This window comes from Rhineura floridana, chromosome 4, assembly GCF_030035675.1.
Source record: "Rhineura floridana isolate rRhiFlo1 chromosome 4, rRhiFlo1.hap2, whole genome shotgun sequence".
NCBI classification, from domain to species: domain Eukaryota; kingdom Metazoa; phylum Chordata; class Lepidosauria; order Squamata; family Rhineuridae; genus Rhineura; species Rhineura floridana.
The window spans coordinates 205,893,470-205,910,765 of record NC_084483.1 but is presented as its reverse complement, the minus strand read 5'-3'; the positions used below and the strand labels follow the sequence as shown (position 1 = coordinate 205,910,765).

At 45.2% G+C, this 17,296-nt stretch overlaps 1 protein-coding gene across 3 annotated transcripts in view; it reads right to left on the bottom strand.

Moving 5' to 3' along the window:
- Window positions 1-17,296, bottom strand: part of KIF13B (kinesin family member 13B) — a 221,979-nt gene that overhangs the window by 93,336 nt on the left and 111,347 nt on the right. For all 3 annotated transcript variants that reach the window (XR_009762449.1, XM_061625815.1, XM_061625816.1), the window contains exons 11-15: window positions 14,841-15,053; window positions 10,041-10,151; window positions 9,204-9,338; window positions 2,699-2,829; window positions 1,654-1,740 (exon numbers count right to left, since the gene is read on the bottom strand). Coding sequence is in view for 2 of the 3 variants with exons in the window: in XM_061625815.1 (XP_061481799.1) it covers window positions 1,654-1,740; window positions 2,699-2,829; window positions 9,204-9,338; window positions 10,041-10,151; window positions 14,841-15,053 (677 nt within the window). In the remaining variant the exon portion in view is untranslated. The remainder of the gene's footprint in view (window positions 1-1,653; window positions 1,741-2,698; window positions 2,830-9,203; window positions 9,339-10,040; window positions 10,152-14,840; window positions 15,054-17,296) is intronic.

The following is a 17,296-nucleotide window of genomic DNA, read 5'->3' as shown; positions in this document are numbered from 1 at the left end:
CTGTTCTTATAGTTATATTTTTATAATTTGCCCCAGGACAATCTGGTGAGGGGTGGGCTATTTATACAAATAAAGTAAACAATGTACATGAATACATATTTCTATAGCAGAGAAGGCAGGAGAAGAGACTGTAAGAGCAGCTATTAAGAGTGAATGTTCCTACATCTTGACTGCTGGGCGAGATTCAAATTAGAGGGGAGTTTCTCCATCTTAAGCTTAATAGGCAAATTAGCTGTTCCCTAACCTTCACAATCAGGAGGGCCAGTAACCCAGTCCTTCAACGCAGAGGTGCTTCATGAAATTTACAAGGCCCAGTCCTGGAAGCCCCCACAACTTTAGCCAAATTATTCCCCCACTTCTAAAAAAAACAGTAACTAATGGGTTTATCACAAGAGGGCTGGGCCCTCTCCACTCCGCCCCTCTAACTCAAGCATTTCAGTAACTTAAGAACGTGAGGACATCAGGACAGCCTGCTGGATCAGGCCAAAGGAGTCCCATCTAATCCAGCATCCTGTTCTCACAGTGGCCAACCAGGTTCCTGTTATGGGAAGTCTGCAAAAGCAGGACCTGAGTGCAACAGCAATCTCCCATGTTGCGATTTCCAGCAACTGGTATTTGGAAACATTCTGCCTCTGACTGTGGAGATAGAATCATAGAATCGTAGAGTTGGAAGGGGCCTATAAGGCCATCAAGTCCAACCCCCTGCTCAATGCAGGAATCCAAATCAAAGCATTCCTGACAGATGGCTGTCCAGCTGCCTCTTGAACGCCTCCAGTGTCGGAGAGCCCACTACCTCTCTAGGGAATTGGTTCCATTGTCATATGGCTCTAACAGTTAGGAAGGTTTTCCTGATGTCCAGTCGAAATCTGGCTTCCTTGAGCCCATTATTCCATGTCCTGCACTCTGGAACAATTGAGAAGAGATCCCGGCCCTCCTCTGGGTGACAACTTTTCATGTACTTGAAGAGTGCTATCCTATCTCCTCTCAGTCTTCTCCTGGCTAAACATGCCCAGTTCTTTCAGTCTCTCCTCATAGGGCTTTGTTTCCAGTCCCCTGATCGTCCTCGTTGCCCTCCTCTGAACCTGTTCCAGTTTGTCTGCATCCTTCTTGAAATGCGGAGACCAGAATTGGACGCAGTACTCAAGGTGAGGCCTAACCAGTGCTGAATAGAGGGGAACTAATACTTCATGCAATTTGGAAACTATACTTCTGTTAATGCAGCCTAGTATAGCATTTGCCTTTTTTGCAGCCACATCGCACTGTTGGCTCATATTGAGCAAGAATTGAGAATTGCCATCGTGACTGGCAGCCGTTAATAGCCTTATCCTCCATGAATTTCTCTAATCCATGAATTTGTCTCATCTAAAAAATTACTTTGAAAAGAAAAGATTAAGAAAAATTGAAGTTAGGATCATCAGACATCCACCCAAAATGAGATTCTTTGCTGCACAATCATAACCATGAAATAAACCAGTACCTCTGACAGCACTGTGCATGTTCATCAGACATAAATTGCAAAGCAGCAGTCGAGGGTGGGTGGGTGTCTCCAGGCTTGAGAGGACTGACTCCTCTGTTTGCCAAAAGCCATTCAACCCCCCCCTCCCACGAGCTGTGCAAAAAACAAAGGAAACAAAACAAAGAACAGCAGCCTACCTGAAAAAGTGATTGTTTCCCCACAGAATCCTATCTCCATGGTGCAGCTGTGTGGGGCCTGAAACAGCCGTACCATTGACGAACGTCCTGCATAGGAGGAAAGGAAGAAAACACAATCATTTCTCCTTCGAGCTCACTCTACACCCCCTCCATGCCAATGATTAAAAGGATACTATGTGTGGGGCAAAGGGGTCTGGGTCTATTGGGCTGCCCTCCTTTGTCCTAGGAGGGAAGGGCCCAGGTCCTGCACAGCTAAGGAAACTTGAAAACAACCGTGCATCTCCTCTTCCTCCTGTTCCCCTTGCACTGCAGTGAACATCGCTGCTTCTTAGGTTGGGAAGTTGCAATCCTTCAGAATGGAAAGGGAGTCTACTGAAAGCTTCACCCTTCTCCCTGAGGGAGGCAGATCCGCACTCTCTTGGTTGCCTCGAAGCCCCTTAGTCTATGACTCTTTTGGCGCTTCTTGTCTCTCTGTTCCTGGAAACTGGCCCGCCTTCTGGCTCTAGGTCCACCAGGGCAATCATAGAGTTGGAAGGGGTCTATAAGGCCATTGAGTCCAACCCCCTGCTCGATGCAGGAATCAGTTCTCCTTTGCTCCTCACTAGCTACATCCTGGCACGGAACAGCCAGCGAGACCATTGGGATAGGGGATGCAACAGCTAGTTGGTGCAGCCCAAGAGTGCAGCCCAGCCCAAGACATGTTCATTGTTCCAGAACTCCTAAGTTGGGAGCAGGGAGTGGCAAGTAGCCTCACAGACATTTTTACCGAATGCATAAAAAAAGTTCAAGCCAAGAAAACCCACAGTTTTGGCACTATGTTCCAGTTTAAAATTATGTGCATAAGTTTATTCCGCTTGGAATAAAGGAAAAGCAAAGAAAAGAAGGGACGTGCAGGAGGCCGAGGGGGATGGGCAAGTTCCCCTATTTTAACTATAGCCCCCAAAGGGCAAGCTCAGAATTCCTTGCACGCTTTATTCCACCCTGTCGTAAAAGCCAAATGGCTTAATTTCAGGAAAGAGTAAAACAACAACAACATCTAAGTTACCTAGTATTCTTCTGAGGCGTCAGCATAACTTGCCCATCCAAGGTGATGTCTATTATACAGTGTTCAGGAAGAATCCCCATTCCGCATAGTTGGATATCTTGGGAATTATCTGACCCAATCAACGTGTGCTCCTGCAGAGAGGGTTGAAGATCAGGTGCATTAAAAGGCAGCAGAAATTGTGTGTGTGTGTGTGTGTCTGTTTGTCTGTGTGTTCATTCAACATGTGAAGAAGTTGCCCTGTACCACTTAATAATAATAATAATAATAATAATAAAAATTAATTTCTGTGTCGCCTATCTGGCCAATGGCCACTCTAGGCGACGTACATGTAAATAGTTAAAACACAATGTGGTAAAATACAGTAATACAATGTAAAAACAAGCATTTCAGTCGTAACAATTAACCCTCCCCGGAAATCCCAAAGGCCTGTTGAAAGAGCCAGGTTTTTAAGGCTTTACGAAATACATTTAGGGAAGAGGCGTGCCAGAGATCTTGTGGGAGGGAGTTCCAAAGGGTGGGGGCCGCCACTGAAAATGCCCTCTCTCTAGTTCCCGCCAATCTAGCTGTTTTTGTCGGCGGGATTGAGAGAAGGCCCTGTGTGGCTGATCTTGTCGGGCGGCATAATTGGTGGCGTTGAAGGCGCTCCTTTAGATAAACTGGGCCGAGACCGTATAGGGATTTAAAGGTTAATACCAACACCTTGAATTGGGCCCGGAAGACAACTGGAAGCCAGTGTAGATCGAACAACACTGGTGTGATGTGTTCCCGGCGGCGACTATTCGTAAGTAGTCGAGCCGCTGCGTTTTGTATAAGTTGTAGTTTCCGGACCGTTTTCAAGGGTAACCCCACGTAGAGCACATTACAATAATCTAAACGAGAGGTGACCAGGGCGTGTACTACCAGTGGGAGCTGATGAACAGGAAGGTAGGGTTGCAGCCTTCGTATGAGGTGTAGTTGATAACAGGTTGCCCGGCTCACTGCCGAAATCTGAGCCTCCATGGACAGCTTGGAATCAAGTACAACCCCAAGGCTGCGGACCTGGTCCTTCAGGGGTAAACTCACCCCATTGAACTTCAGGTCAACATCTCCCAACCTTCTCTTGTCCCCCACGAGCAGCACCTCGGTCTTATCGGGGTTCAACTTCAGCTTGTTCCTTCCCATCCATCCACTCACGGATTCCAGGCACTTGGACAAGGTCTCCACAGCCAACTCTGGTGAAGATTTAAACGAGAGATAGAGCTGAGTGTCATCCGCATATTGGTGACACTGCAGCCCAAATCTCCTAATGATTGTCCCCAGCGGCTTCATATAAATGTTAAATAGCATGGGAGAGAGGATAGAGCCCTGTGGCACACCACAATTGAGAGGCCAAGGGTCTGAAACCTCCTCCCCCAATGCTACCTGTTGATACCTATCGGAGAGAAATGAGCGGAACCACTGTAATACAGTGCCTCCAATTCCCAGTCCCTCCAGGCGATGTAAAAGGATACTGTGGTCGACAGTATCAAAAGCCGCTGAGAGATCAAGGAGGACAAGAAAGGTGAATTCTCCCCTATCTAATGTCCTCCTCATATCATCTACCAGAGCGACCAAGGCTGTTTCAGTTCCGTGACCAGTCCTGAAACCCGATTGGTATGGATCCAAGTAATCCGTTTCATCCAAGTGTGTCGACAACTGGTTGGCCACCACTCGCTCTATGACCTTGCCCAAGAATGGTAAGTTCGAAATTGGGCGAAAGTTATTAAAAACTTGGGGATCCAAGGAGGACTTCTTCAAGATGGGCTTTACAATTGCCTCCTTGAAAGCTGATGGCATCACACCCTCTTTCAAGGATGCGTTTACCATCGCTTTAATCCCCTTGCCCAATTTCTCTCTGCAGCTCATAAGGAGCCACGATGGGCAAGGATCAGTTAGGCAAATGGTAGGCTTCACAGTCGAAAGCACCTTGTCCACATCCTCAAAAGGGAGAAGCTGAAATCGATCCCAACTTACCGGCATGCAACTAGCCAACTCTGGTTCATCTACTGTATCCACGGCGCATGGGATCGAGCTCCGTAAGTGTTCGATTTTATCAGCGAAGTGCTTTGCTAATATGTCACAGGAGGCCTTTGACTGTTCCAAGGGTTCTTGGACAACTGGACCGACCAGGCTTCGAACCACCTGGAACAGCCTCCTGGGACAGCACTCCGCAGACGGCACTCTAAATCAGGGGCACGAAACCATTTTTCTATTAAGTGCAACATACCAATAATGCTGGGAAAAACAGAAGGGAGTAGAAAAAGAGGAAGGCCAAACAAGAGATGGATTGATCCCATAAAGGAAGCCACAGACCTGAACTTACAAGATCTGAACAGGGTGGTTCATGACAGATGCTCTTGGAGGTCACTGATTCATAGGGTAGACATAAGTCAAAATCAACTTGAAGGCACATAACAACAACAACAAAAACCCAAATATGAGTGGGGTCACATCCCCCCCTCGCTCTGCATCACCCTGTTCTTTCTGTCTTTCTGCCATCCCCCTTTCTCCCATGTTTTCTTCCTCTTGCCAAACGCACGAAACTAGGCTGCCATGGAAATGGGTCAAGAGCCACATGTTGCCCGTCCCTCATTTAGCCCAACATTGTCATCACTAACTTCTAGTGGCTCTGCAAGTAATAATAATAATAATAATAATAAAATTTTATTTATTAGTCGCCCATCTGTCCGACTTAACGGACACTCTGGGCGACGTACACAATATAAAATACAATATCAACATATTCATAACAATCACAGTATTAATATCATATCATCTAAAAACCATCCTACACTGATACAGTATAAAACCTAACCCACCCCAGAGATCCCATAGGCCTGCCTGAAAAGCCAGGTTTTTAAGGCGCGGCGAAAGGTCATCAGGGAGGGGGCATGCCGAAGGTCAAAGGGAAGCAAGTTCCAGAGGGTGGGGCCACGATCGAAAAAGCCCTCTCCCTGGTCCGCACCAGCCTAGCTGTTTTCACCGGTGGGACCGAGAGAAGGTCTTGTGAGGCTGATCTCGTTTGGCGGCATATTTGGTGATACTGGAGGCGTTCCTTCAGATAAACTGGGCCGGAACCTCTGCAAGGACTTTGTTAGACACTTTTTTCTTGCCCTGCTGCTGCCCAAGATCCTTTTTGTACCGGAGATACTGGAGACTGAACTCGGACCCCTTGCATGCCCCTTGCTTCAATGCAGCATGCTCCACGTGCATCATCCTTTTAGGATAGCTGGCGGCAGGAGCAGAGAAAGTGTGTAAAGTGTTGTGGCATCTTATAAGTAAAAGGTTGACTTAAAGGTGTCATCTCAGTTCTCACCGGGGTCAGAGAAAAGGATACGATACTTGTTGAAAGCATTACTCAAAATCTCATTCCCATGTGAAAACCATCACCTTCTCTCCAGGGGTGTAGTCATCCAGGGTCTCAGAGGGTCTTAGACCCTTTACTTTTTTGGGAGCAGGGTCCCAGCAGGGTCCTCTGCCTCCAGCACCCTGCGAGCCAATCAGTATGAAAGGAAGAGCCTTCTAACATGCTTCCTTGTCCTTTCCTGCTGACTGGAGCCAATCAGAGTGAAAGGAGGTAAATCGGACACTGAGAAGACTCTTCTCAGTAGCTAACACTCTTCCCGTTCATGCTTATTGGCTCCTAGGGGTGTCTGTTATGGGAGAAGGTATTCCCGACTCAGCAGCAAAACGGGGGGGGGGCATGGCTGTGACTAATATGAAGGGACTCTGCACTTCTAAATTTGCCACTACACTACTGCTTCTCTCTGTCCTGTACGATTTTCATCTGGAACTCAATGTTGATGTGGGACTGACATCTCAAGCCGACTGTATCACAGCGGGAACCGCACCAGTCCTGCCAATAACAAGACCAAAGTGACTTTTGTTGTTGTTATGTGCCTTCAAGTCGACCACGACTTATGGCAACCCTATGAATCAGCGACCTCCAACAGCATCTGTCGTGATTATTACATAAAAAGATCCCTGCTGGTTCAGGCCAAAGGGGGCCCATCTACTCCAACATCCTGTTCTCACAGGGCCAGATGCCCGTGGGAAGCCTGCAAGCAGGACCTGAGCACAAGGGCACTCGCCACACTTGCGTTTACCAGCATCCCAAATTCAGAGGCCTACCGCCTACTGGAGGCAATATGTAGCTGTCATGACCAGTAGCCGCAGAAGCTAGTTGAAGCAAGATTTATTCCAAGAGTAAAAATTAAGCAGTGCTTTTGTTAGTGAAGGCAAAGCTGCAACTTAAGATGGCCTCCATCAAATGAGGCCAGGATGGCATTGGGAGTGTTTGCAGAGAACCCAGGAACAACATAAATATGACCAGTGCGGGTAATTCTGGAACACTGGCCGGCTGCTTCATAGAGAACTGACTGTATGACGCTCCTCGAATTAAAGGAGGAGGACCTTGTTCTTTTCCTATCACAACAGGAACTGGAAGCACGTCCTTTCTTCCCCATTGCTCTCCTCACCCCTTTAACATATCAGGGAGCCAAGAGGAAACCTTATCCTTTTGCAAAGGCCTCAAGGTCACCCTCTGAATCTGCTCTGTTGCCGAGGCACTCTTGCTGCGCCTTCACACTGAGCAGCAAACAAATGCAGAGGCAAGAACCATCATGGGTGGGGGTGGGAAGCCGACAAAGCAGTTTTGAGTTAGAATCCAGACACTTAAACGGACGGGAAAGTCTCTGGATCCATTCAAAAAGTCTCAGATTAGCACTTTTGTTGCTTCTCAGCAAGCAAGACTATAATTATTATTTTATTATTATTATTATTATTATTATTATTATTATTATATCCCACCCTTCCTCCCAGCAGGAGCCTGTGATGACTAAGGGCTTCTCCCAGCCTCCATCCTAACATTCTTCGGCCTGCTGCCATTTGCTTAAACAAATGCTCCTTAAAGAGGCAGGCTTTAAACTACTTTCACAAGGTAAGAAGCCTCCTTGGTCCATCTAGCCCAGTAGTGTCGACACTGACTGCAAGCAGCTTCCCAAGGTTTCGGGCAGGGGGCCTTTCCCAGCCCTACCTGGAGATGCCACTGGGGATTGAACCTGGGATCTTCTGCATGCAAACCATGTGCTCTGCTGAGAATATCAGACAGAAGAGGGATTTTTTTTTTTTTGCATAATTGACCAAGAGGCCTGCAGCAAGTGTAATTCTGCCCCATTCTCCCTCTGGTTTCCACGTATTAAAGGCAGCCACGAATGGCCACCCTATTTAGATATCCTAACTAAGGCCGCTCTCCGTAGAGCATTTACTGAATTAAGATTTCAGGTCATGCCCTCTGCCTACTTAAGTGGAAGATACCTCGGTATTCCTTATGCAGAACGACTATGTCCCACAGGGTGTAAGGCTCCCGAGGACCTAATCCACTACATGTTAGTCTGTCCCCTATTTGATGGCCCTAGGAAAAAATTTTTGGTTCCACTGATTCCAAAGAATAAAGATTTAAATGAAGCTCAGATAATAGTATTTTTGCTATCCTCAGATCAGCCTCACATAATGATGTCTACCGCCAATTTTGCTGTGGCGGCGAAGAATCTCAGAGACAGGCATGTTAAAGCCTGTAATTAACATAGACGCTTGTATTACAGAATCCTTTAAACTAAATACGGATGTACAGCCTTACTAAATGTTTTCATTGTATATTATCCTATTTTATTGATGTTTTTAAATGATTATGTCTCTTCTGTAACAGCCAATGGCTATACACAGATTTAAATAAACTACTAAAACTACTAAGTGTAATTCTGTCTTCCTACAAATCATGGCTTGCACATCAGGAGCCAGTCACTCACTGTCTCTTCAGATAAGCCCCCTGCTCTCTGCATTAACCATCGCAGGTGAACTGATGCAAACTATTATGAAGGCAAGCCAGGTTTTCTCATAACCATGGCTTGCAGACCCACTTCAAACCATGGCTATAATCTCTTGCTTACACAAAGGAACTCTTCAATTCTAGTGAGCAGTATAACAGCAGTTCTGAGATGCAAGCTAGGGTTTCACATCAGCTAGGATCTCTCCCCAACCCTAATGTAGGGACAATAATATTGGCCTATCCTACAGGGGCGTCGCAAAGACTGCTGGAGAAAATGCACACAAAGCGTTTTGAGTGCTTAGCATTTATACAACATTTTTTCCTAAAACGGCTGTAGGGAGTACCTAGCCAGGTGAACCAATTGTCCTATTTGGTACAAGGCAACTGTCGACGTAACCTATAATTGCAGTAAACAAATGATAAAAGTTGTGTTTCATAACAAAGAAAGCAAAAGGAAGTCGTCTTGGTCCATAAAAACAGTTCCAAAACCCAGAGCAGCATTCCCCAACTGCGGGGGTTGAAAAGTTGTGTTTGTGTCTGTTTTGGTGGCCCACTGACCTCACCAGCGGACTCACGGGATGAATGTCTGCAAGTATCTCATGCCTGTGCTAATCTGATATGGATATGGATATGACCCCTCGTAATGTGCTAGCATTTCACCTTTAAGTAGTAGACCAAGAGTTCGTTGAGAGCAGGATCCGCATTCAGATTCACCAGGAAGCACTTGTTATCGCCAACTTTGATCCCGGAAGATTGGAGAGAGATGCCAAGGCTTTCCAGTTGCTTCTGCCGCTCCTGCATCAAGAAACAAAATTCTATTTAGAAAGCGGAAGAGGTGAGGGGAAACGACAGACAGAACATAAGAAGAGCTTGCTGGATCAGGCCAACAGCCCATCTAGTCCAGCATCCTGTTCTCACAGTGGCCAACCGGATGCCCTAACGGGAAGCCTGCAAGCAGAACCCGAGTGCAAGAGCACTATTTCATCCTGCGGTTTCCAGCAATTGGTATTCGAATCAGGCAGTCCCTACTTTACATGCAAAGGAAACATGTAAATACTTTTTTTTACCCAGGTTTTTGGTTGATAGTATTATGAAGTTTCTCCACTACTGGTTGTAACTGCTGTGTGAAAGATGCCATAATGTTATTTTAAATTATCATGTAATTCTGTTATTGTCAGCTGCCCTGGGCTCCCTTTGGGAAGGAAAATCAGGTTATAGATTTGAGAAGAAGAAAAAAGGTCCCTATTCAGCAACAGCTTATGACAAAATAAATGTTTGTAAAGAGTCGCCAGACCCTTTGTTTCTGAAACAACAGTGATAATCTTTCTTGGAAAACAGCCATCCTAGGAACTGAGCAAAGACCCATTTTAGAGGGCATAAACTGACCGGATTACCCATAAACACCATAAGCTCATTCGAAGGGATTTCTCAGACGGTGGAGGCACCTATCATTTTGCGTGCGTACACCCCAGTCATCTTTGAAACAAAAATCCACACCTGTGCAATCTCCTCTGTCTTCCTTAGCTTCTCTTCCCAGGTCACAGTCATCTCCTGGATCAGTTTTTCAGACTCCTCCAAGCGTTCCTTCAGTTCTGGAGATTTCATAGCCTAGAAAATTGCAGACAGGAGAGGGGAGAGAAAGTGGGAAAATGAATAATATCCCTAGGAAGTGCCACCAGTACGGTGTGCTTCTAGTTCTCTTGAGCATCGGATACAAGTCACTGAGAAAAGAAGCTGTGGAGGTTGTGCTCAAGAGTCAGCAGCCGTGATGCGAGAGGTATTAGGGGAGGGCACCTGCATGGAAAGTAAAACTTGCCTGCTTAGCCCCCGACCTGAACAAAAACAAACAGGTATAACATAGCATGAGATAACCTTGAACCAGTAACTCAGGTGTGGGGGACACTGCATTTTCTATCACAGTGGACCCACCACACAAGGGGAAGAGTACAGTTTGCTGCTTCTCACGCGAATGTAACAGCCCTACTGGCTCAGGCTAGAGTTTAACTATATGCTGTGTGAAGGTCTTTCGTCTGTCTGTCCTGAATCTTCCAACATTCAGCCTCACTGGCTGCCCCCATGTTCTAGTGCTATGAGACAAAGTGGAAAACTTTTCTCTGTCCGCTTTATCTACTCCTGGGAAGTCCATAAGGGAGGCCAGCCAGCAACAGGGATTTGGTAGCATTCTGCCTCTCAACCGGAAGGTTCCACCTGGTTTTTTCAGCATAAGTGCCATGCTGCAGCCCTTCAAAGGAACACAGGATGCTGCTTTATACCAAGTCAGACCATGGTTCCATCTGTCAAAAACACCTGATTTCTAAAATGGCTCAGAGACAAAGAATTCTGGGGGAAGACATCTTGCCTGAGATGGGGCCTCTGAGAGGCATGACTTTGCAGTTTTCACATATGAAGCTAGTTAATTAGGCCCAAGCAAGAACACCTGCTTATCAGTCTGGTATTCAAGGCTGCCTGGCCTGGGAAGGTTGAGGAGTATGTGACCGTTAGGTGCGAAAACTCCAGAAATATTTCATCATCTGAAAGCTCCCTGATTGGCTAATTAATTCCTGGCTGTTGCTGGGCATTTTCCCATAAGAATAGGATCCAGAGCTTAGGTCTTTGTTCCCCACTGTACCCTATGGTTGCTGATGCTACCTGAGTGGGATTTCATCTTCTATCTGCTATCCAGGCTATACATCTCTGAGGAGATGTAGAACCAAGAAGCTTTTTTGCTGTGTACCTCTTTGTAAGTATAGACTAGACAGTTTTGTTATTTTGTTTTGTGACTGTAGCTCTCTGTATTTTACCTAGCTCTCAGGGGTGTGGGTTTTAAGGAACCATTTTGTTGCTATATTTGTGTACTTACATTTTATTTAATAAAGCTACTTCTTATTTACCAGAGTGTGTTCACTGCAGGAGGGGATTTGGCTCTGAATCCATTACCTTGGTCAATTGACTATGGACCACCATATATTTGGATATTTTGCCTAAGGCTCCAAGACAAGGAGTGTAGTCTGGTAGGTCTATTTCTGGCACTTAGGATTTCCCCTTGGCCCAGAGTGGGTGACCACATTAAGGGGTGGTGGCAGTCTACCTTCCTTACAGGGTTGTTGTTGGTTCACTCACCCCAGCAAGGGGAGGAACAGGTTTGTACCTTGCCAGAAACAATTGCCCTGGGTTTGGGAATTGAGACCTGGGACTGAACTGGGAGTGGCTCATGACACCATCTACTTTAGTGTTGTCTGCACCAGGGGCAGCCAATGTAGTGCCCTCCGGATGTTTCTGAACTACAGCTCCCATCATCCTACCCATTGGCCATGCTGGTTGGGGCTGATGGGTGCTGTAATCCAGCAACATTGGGTGGAGAGGAACCACACTGGATGCTCCTGGTCTACACTGACTGGCAGCGGCTTTCCAGGCTTTCAGGCAGGGGATTTTTCCTAGCCTTACCTGGGGATGCTGGGGGTTGAACCTGGGACCTTTGCTATGCAAAGCAGATGTTCTACCGCTCAGCTACGGCCCTTGCCCTCAACTGGATCTACTAGGAATGGTGCTGAGCAGGAAGTACAAGCCTCTGCTGATTCTTACACGAAGATTCAGAGGCGGCAGCTTTAGCAGAAGGGCTACAGACTCCTCTACTTGTGAGGGGCAGGGGAAGGAGGAGTCCTTTTCTTTAAGACTAAGCACAGGGGAGGGTTGAGGATCTCAAGAAATGGGGCCAAAGCCCAGTCCTACTGGAACTGTGCTGTCCTGGTCTACACGGACTGGCAGCAGCTCTCCAGGGTTTCAGGCAGGGGAACTTAGACTCACAGAATAGTAGAGTTGGAAGGGGCCTGTGAGGCCATCCAGTCCATCCCCCTACTCAATGCAGGAATCCAAATCAAAGCATTCCTGACAGATGGCTGTCCAGCTGCCTCTTGAAGGCCTCCAGTGTCGGAGAGCCCACTACCTCTCTAGGTAACTGGTTCCATTGTCGTATGGCTCTAACAGTTAGGAAGTTTTTCCTGATGTCCAGTCGAAATCCGGCTTTACCTGGCCTGCAGGTAAATTCCTGTGGTGCTGCTTGTGCAGAGGGCGCTGCACACACACATGCACACATTCACACACACGTATTAGCAGCGGAGGAGCTTATTTAGGATACAAGGATGCTGCAGTATACAGTGAGACTAGCGGTCCATTGAGCTCAGTATTGCCAAACTAACTGGCAGCGACTTTGTACAGGCACAGAAAGAAGACTCTGTTGCGCCACGGCTTGCTCGAAGCTGGTTCCTAGGTTCAGAAGGTTTACAGAATAGGGTGTCTCTGGGTCTAAGGAATCCGCAAGCATTTAAAGCTCCTGACGGAGGAGTTCTGTATTCTGAAACACTCAGAGCCACAACAATAAACATCTTTCATCAGTAAGTGCCGCAGCTTGTTTCCTCTTTGTCTGACTCATCAAAGTGCTTCTTTCCCTCCTCCCCTTGCACACTTTCAGACAGGAGTCTTTCCCACCCCCGCCTGGGGATAGAAGCTGGGACCCGTATGAAGCGTGTGCTCCACCACTGAGTTATAACTTTTCCAACTTATCAGGGCAACCCGATTAATATGAGGCAGGTGCTTTCACTGTACTGTTTTTGACACCTGCTAAACAGAATCATAGAATAGTAGAGTTGGAAAGGCCCTATAAGGCCAGCGAGTAGAACCCCCTGCTCAATGCAGGAATCCAAATCGAAGCATTCCTGACCGATGGCTGTCCAGCTGCCTCTTGAATGCCTCAAATTTCGGAAAGCCCACTACCTCTCTAGGTCATTGGTTCCATTGTCATATGGCTCTAACAGTGAGGAAGTTTTTCCTGAAGTCCTGAAGAGTGCTTGAAGAGTGCTATCATATCTCCCCTCAGTCTTCTCAAGGCTAAACATGCCCAGTTCTTTCAGTCTCTCCTCATAGGGCTTTGTTTCTAGTCCCCTGATCATCCTTGCTGCCCCCCTCTGAATCTGTTCCAGTCTGTCTGCATCCTTCTTGAAGTGCGGAGACCAGAACTGGATGCAATATTCAAGATGAGGCCTAACCAGTGTTGAATAGAGAGGAACCAATACTTCACACGATTTGGAAACTATACTTCTGTTAATGCAGCCTAACATAGCATTTGCCTTTTTTGCAGCCACATCACACTGTTGGCTCATATTCAGCTTGTGATCACTTGCTTTTGTTAAGGCAACCCCACCCACACAAGTAATTCTATTATGTAGATTTTTTTAAAAAACTGTTAATTGTATCTACATTTTAATAATTCCATTATGTCTACTTATTTATTATTTATTTATTATTTAATTTGTATCCCGCCCTTCCTACCAGCAGGAGCCCAAGGCAGCAAAGAAAGCGCTAAAAACACTTTAAAACATCATACAAACAGATCTTAAAATACATTAAAACAAAACAAGTGTTAAAAACATTTTTTTAAAAACAACTTTAAAAAAGGGTTAAAAACATTTATGTTACTTATTCTTAAGAGTTTGATTTTATCAGTATGAACATTTTATATTGTTTTGTGTAAATTGCTTAGAGGTTTTTCTGATTAAGTGCTAGATAAATCTTGTTAAATAAACTTTATTTCAATAAAATAAGATTTTTTTAAAAAACCCTACTTGATCTGGAAAGAAGCTGGCTGGCGCAGACACAGCCTTAGAAGCATCTTCCAGGAAATAACTCTCAGCGTGCAGGCCTCCAGTTTTGTCAAGGCTTGCCAGATTTTCTTATGTTGGGATTGGTAGGAATTAAACAGTATCGGCAGAGAAAGACTTTGGACTGCAAAAATAGGGCACTTGCAGCTGCTTTCAGAGAAAACCGCCCACAAACTTTCAAAACATCCCATTAAAGAGATTTGAGATGCCTGGTTAGAACAAAACAACTTTATGGGAAATCTTTAATAAGGTATAAATTAGAGGGCTGTCACTCAATTAAAAGAAATCATAGCTGCTTTCAAGTTTGAATTTAGCACATCAGTTTTACATATTAATGAACACAGTCTTGAAGGTAAAACACACACATATTTTTAGAGTTGCATGCCTTTGTGTCAGGAGGAATCATCATGAAAGGTATGAAAACAGAGGCTGCTTCTTCTAAGATGTCACTCACCTCCAACAAGTGGTTTTCATATTTTGTTTGTATTTTAAGTAATTCAATATATTGGCAAAGTCAGGGGTAGGGGGGAGAGTTGCGGGAGTTAAACCAGTCCAATTTTTTCAGAGGGGAAATAATAATCAGTTAATGCAATCGGTTGATCTGGCACTGCAGGCCCAAGCAAATTCCTAACAGTAGACCTACTTCTGCTTTGGTTAGTTGTTCCCTGAGCTTCTCCACTTCCTCCCGTAGTTCTCGGATGATCCGGGCGTTGGGGTCTTCATTCACCACAGCGTGGTTCACAATGTTCTTGGCCCGGTCGGCGTACCGGAGAGTGGAAAGGGTCTCATCGTAATTATCTGCCGCCGGGCTCACCGTAGCAACCATAGCCGTCTTGCTGTTGCCACCAAGGCTGTCCTGGGAAGTAATGTCAGGGAGTGAGAATTTGGGCACTTTTGAACACTTATGACGCTCAAAGGAACAGATTTCTTGCAGAAAGATCTTGCCCTCCCCTTGACACAGTTTGCTACACAGAAGCAAACTAAAACATTTATATCTATTTGAAGAGCAAATTACTTCTAAATCCCCCCATATGGCAAATTGATGATGTTTTTCAACCTTAGAACAAAAAGAACAGCTTTCCTTCATCCATCCCTTTTCCCAAGAGTGGCCAGATAGTCCTCTAGGTGTTCACAGGCACAAAATGGACACAACAGTCCCTCCTAGCATCTCCTACTTAGATCGTTGATGTATCCAATGTTAGTCATACTCTGAGGAGACACATTGAAATTAATGAACATTCTACTTGAAGGTTCATTTTATTCTATATATGCCCATTCGACCGCTTCAGTCTATGGAACCAACACTTTTACAAGTGCTACACATTTGCTCCACACTTGCAAGAAAGCAGTCCTCCAATGTGTGGCAGCATCTACACTTTGGAACTCCCCGGCCATTGATATTACACAGGTGCCTTCACAGTACTGTTTTCCATGCCTACTAAACACTTTTTTCTTTAAAGCAAATCTACTCAGACATGTAAATCTGGCATGTATTTTAATATGTAATTTTATTTTATAACAGATTTTTTTATACTGCTAGTTTTATTTTAAAATTGTTTAGGATACCTTGTTTTTAATATGTGGTTTTATCGGTAATTGTAATGAATATAACTTATCTTATGTAAACCGCTTACAGATTCTGGCAATTAAGTAAATGGGAATGACTAACTTAGACCCACGTTCATTTTAATAGGTCTACTCTGAGTAGATATTCTAAATGACTATTCCCTAGACCATTTGGTCATGGAACCAACCAGAGGGACGGCAACTCTGGACTTAATCCTCAGTGGGGACTGGGACCTGGTGTGAGATGTAAGTGTTGTTGAACCGATTGGGAGCAGTGACCACAGTGCTATTAAATTAAACATACATATAAATAGCCGATTGCCAAGAAAATCCAACACGGTCACATTTGACTTCAAAAGAGGAAACTTCACAAAAATGAGGGGATTGGTAAAAAGAAAGCTGAAAAACAAAGTCCAGAGGGTCACATCACTCGAAAATGCTTGGAAGTTGTTTAAAAACACTTATTAGAAGCTCAACTGGAGCGCATACCGCAGATCAGAAAAGGTACTGCCAGGGCCAAGAAGATGCCAGCATGGTTAACGAGCAAAGTCAAGGAAGCTCTTAGAGGCAAAAAGTCTTCCTTCAGAAAATGGAAGTCTTGTCCGAATGAAGAAAATAAAAAAGAACACAAACTCTGGCAAAAGAAATGCAAGAAGACAATAAGAGATGCTAAAAAAGAATTTGAGGAGCACATTGCTAAGAACATAAAAACCAACAACAAAAAATTCTATAAATACATTCAAAGCAGGAGACCATCTAGGGAGGCGATTGGACCCTTGGATGATAAGGGAGTCAAAGGTGTACTAAAGAACAATAAGGAGATTGCAGAGAAGCTAAATGAATTCTTTGCATCTGTCTTCACAGTGGAAGATATAGGGCAGATCCCTGAACCTGAACTAACATTTGCAGGAAAGGATTCTGAGGAACTGAGACAAATAGTGGTAACGAGAGAGGAAGTTCTAGGCTTAATGGACAATATAAAAACTGACAAATCACCGGGCCCGGATGGCATCTCCTGAGAGTTCTCAAAGAACTCAAAGGTGAAATTGCTGATCTGCTAACTAAAATATGTAACTTGTCCCTCGGGTCCTCCTCCGTGCCTGAGGACTGGAAAGTGGCAAATGTAACGCCAATATTCAAAAAGGGATCCAGAGGGGATCCTGGAAATTACAGGCCAGTTAGCTTAACTTCTGTCCCTGGAAAACTGGTAGAAAGTATGATTAAAGCTAGATTAACTAAGCACATAGAAGAACAAGCCTTGCTGAGGCAGAGCCAGCATGGCTTCTGCAAGGGAAAGTCCTGTCTCAGTAACCTACTAGAATTCTTTGAGAGTGTCAACAAGCATATAGATAGAGGTGATCCAGTGGACATAGTGTACATAGACTTTCAAAAAGCGTTTGACAAGGTACCTCACCAAAGACTTCTGAGGAAGCTTAGCAGTCATGGAATAAGAGGAGAGGTCCTCTTGTGGATAAGGAATTGGTTAAGAAGCAGAAAGCAGAGAGTAGGAATAAACGGACAGTTCTCCCAATG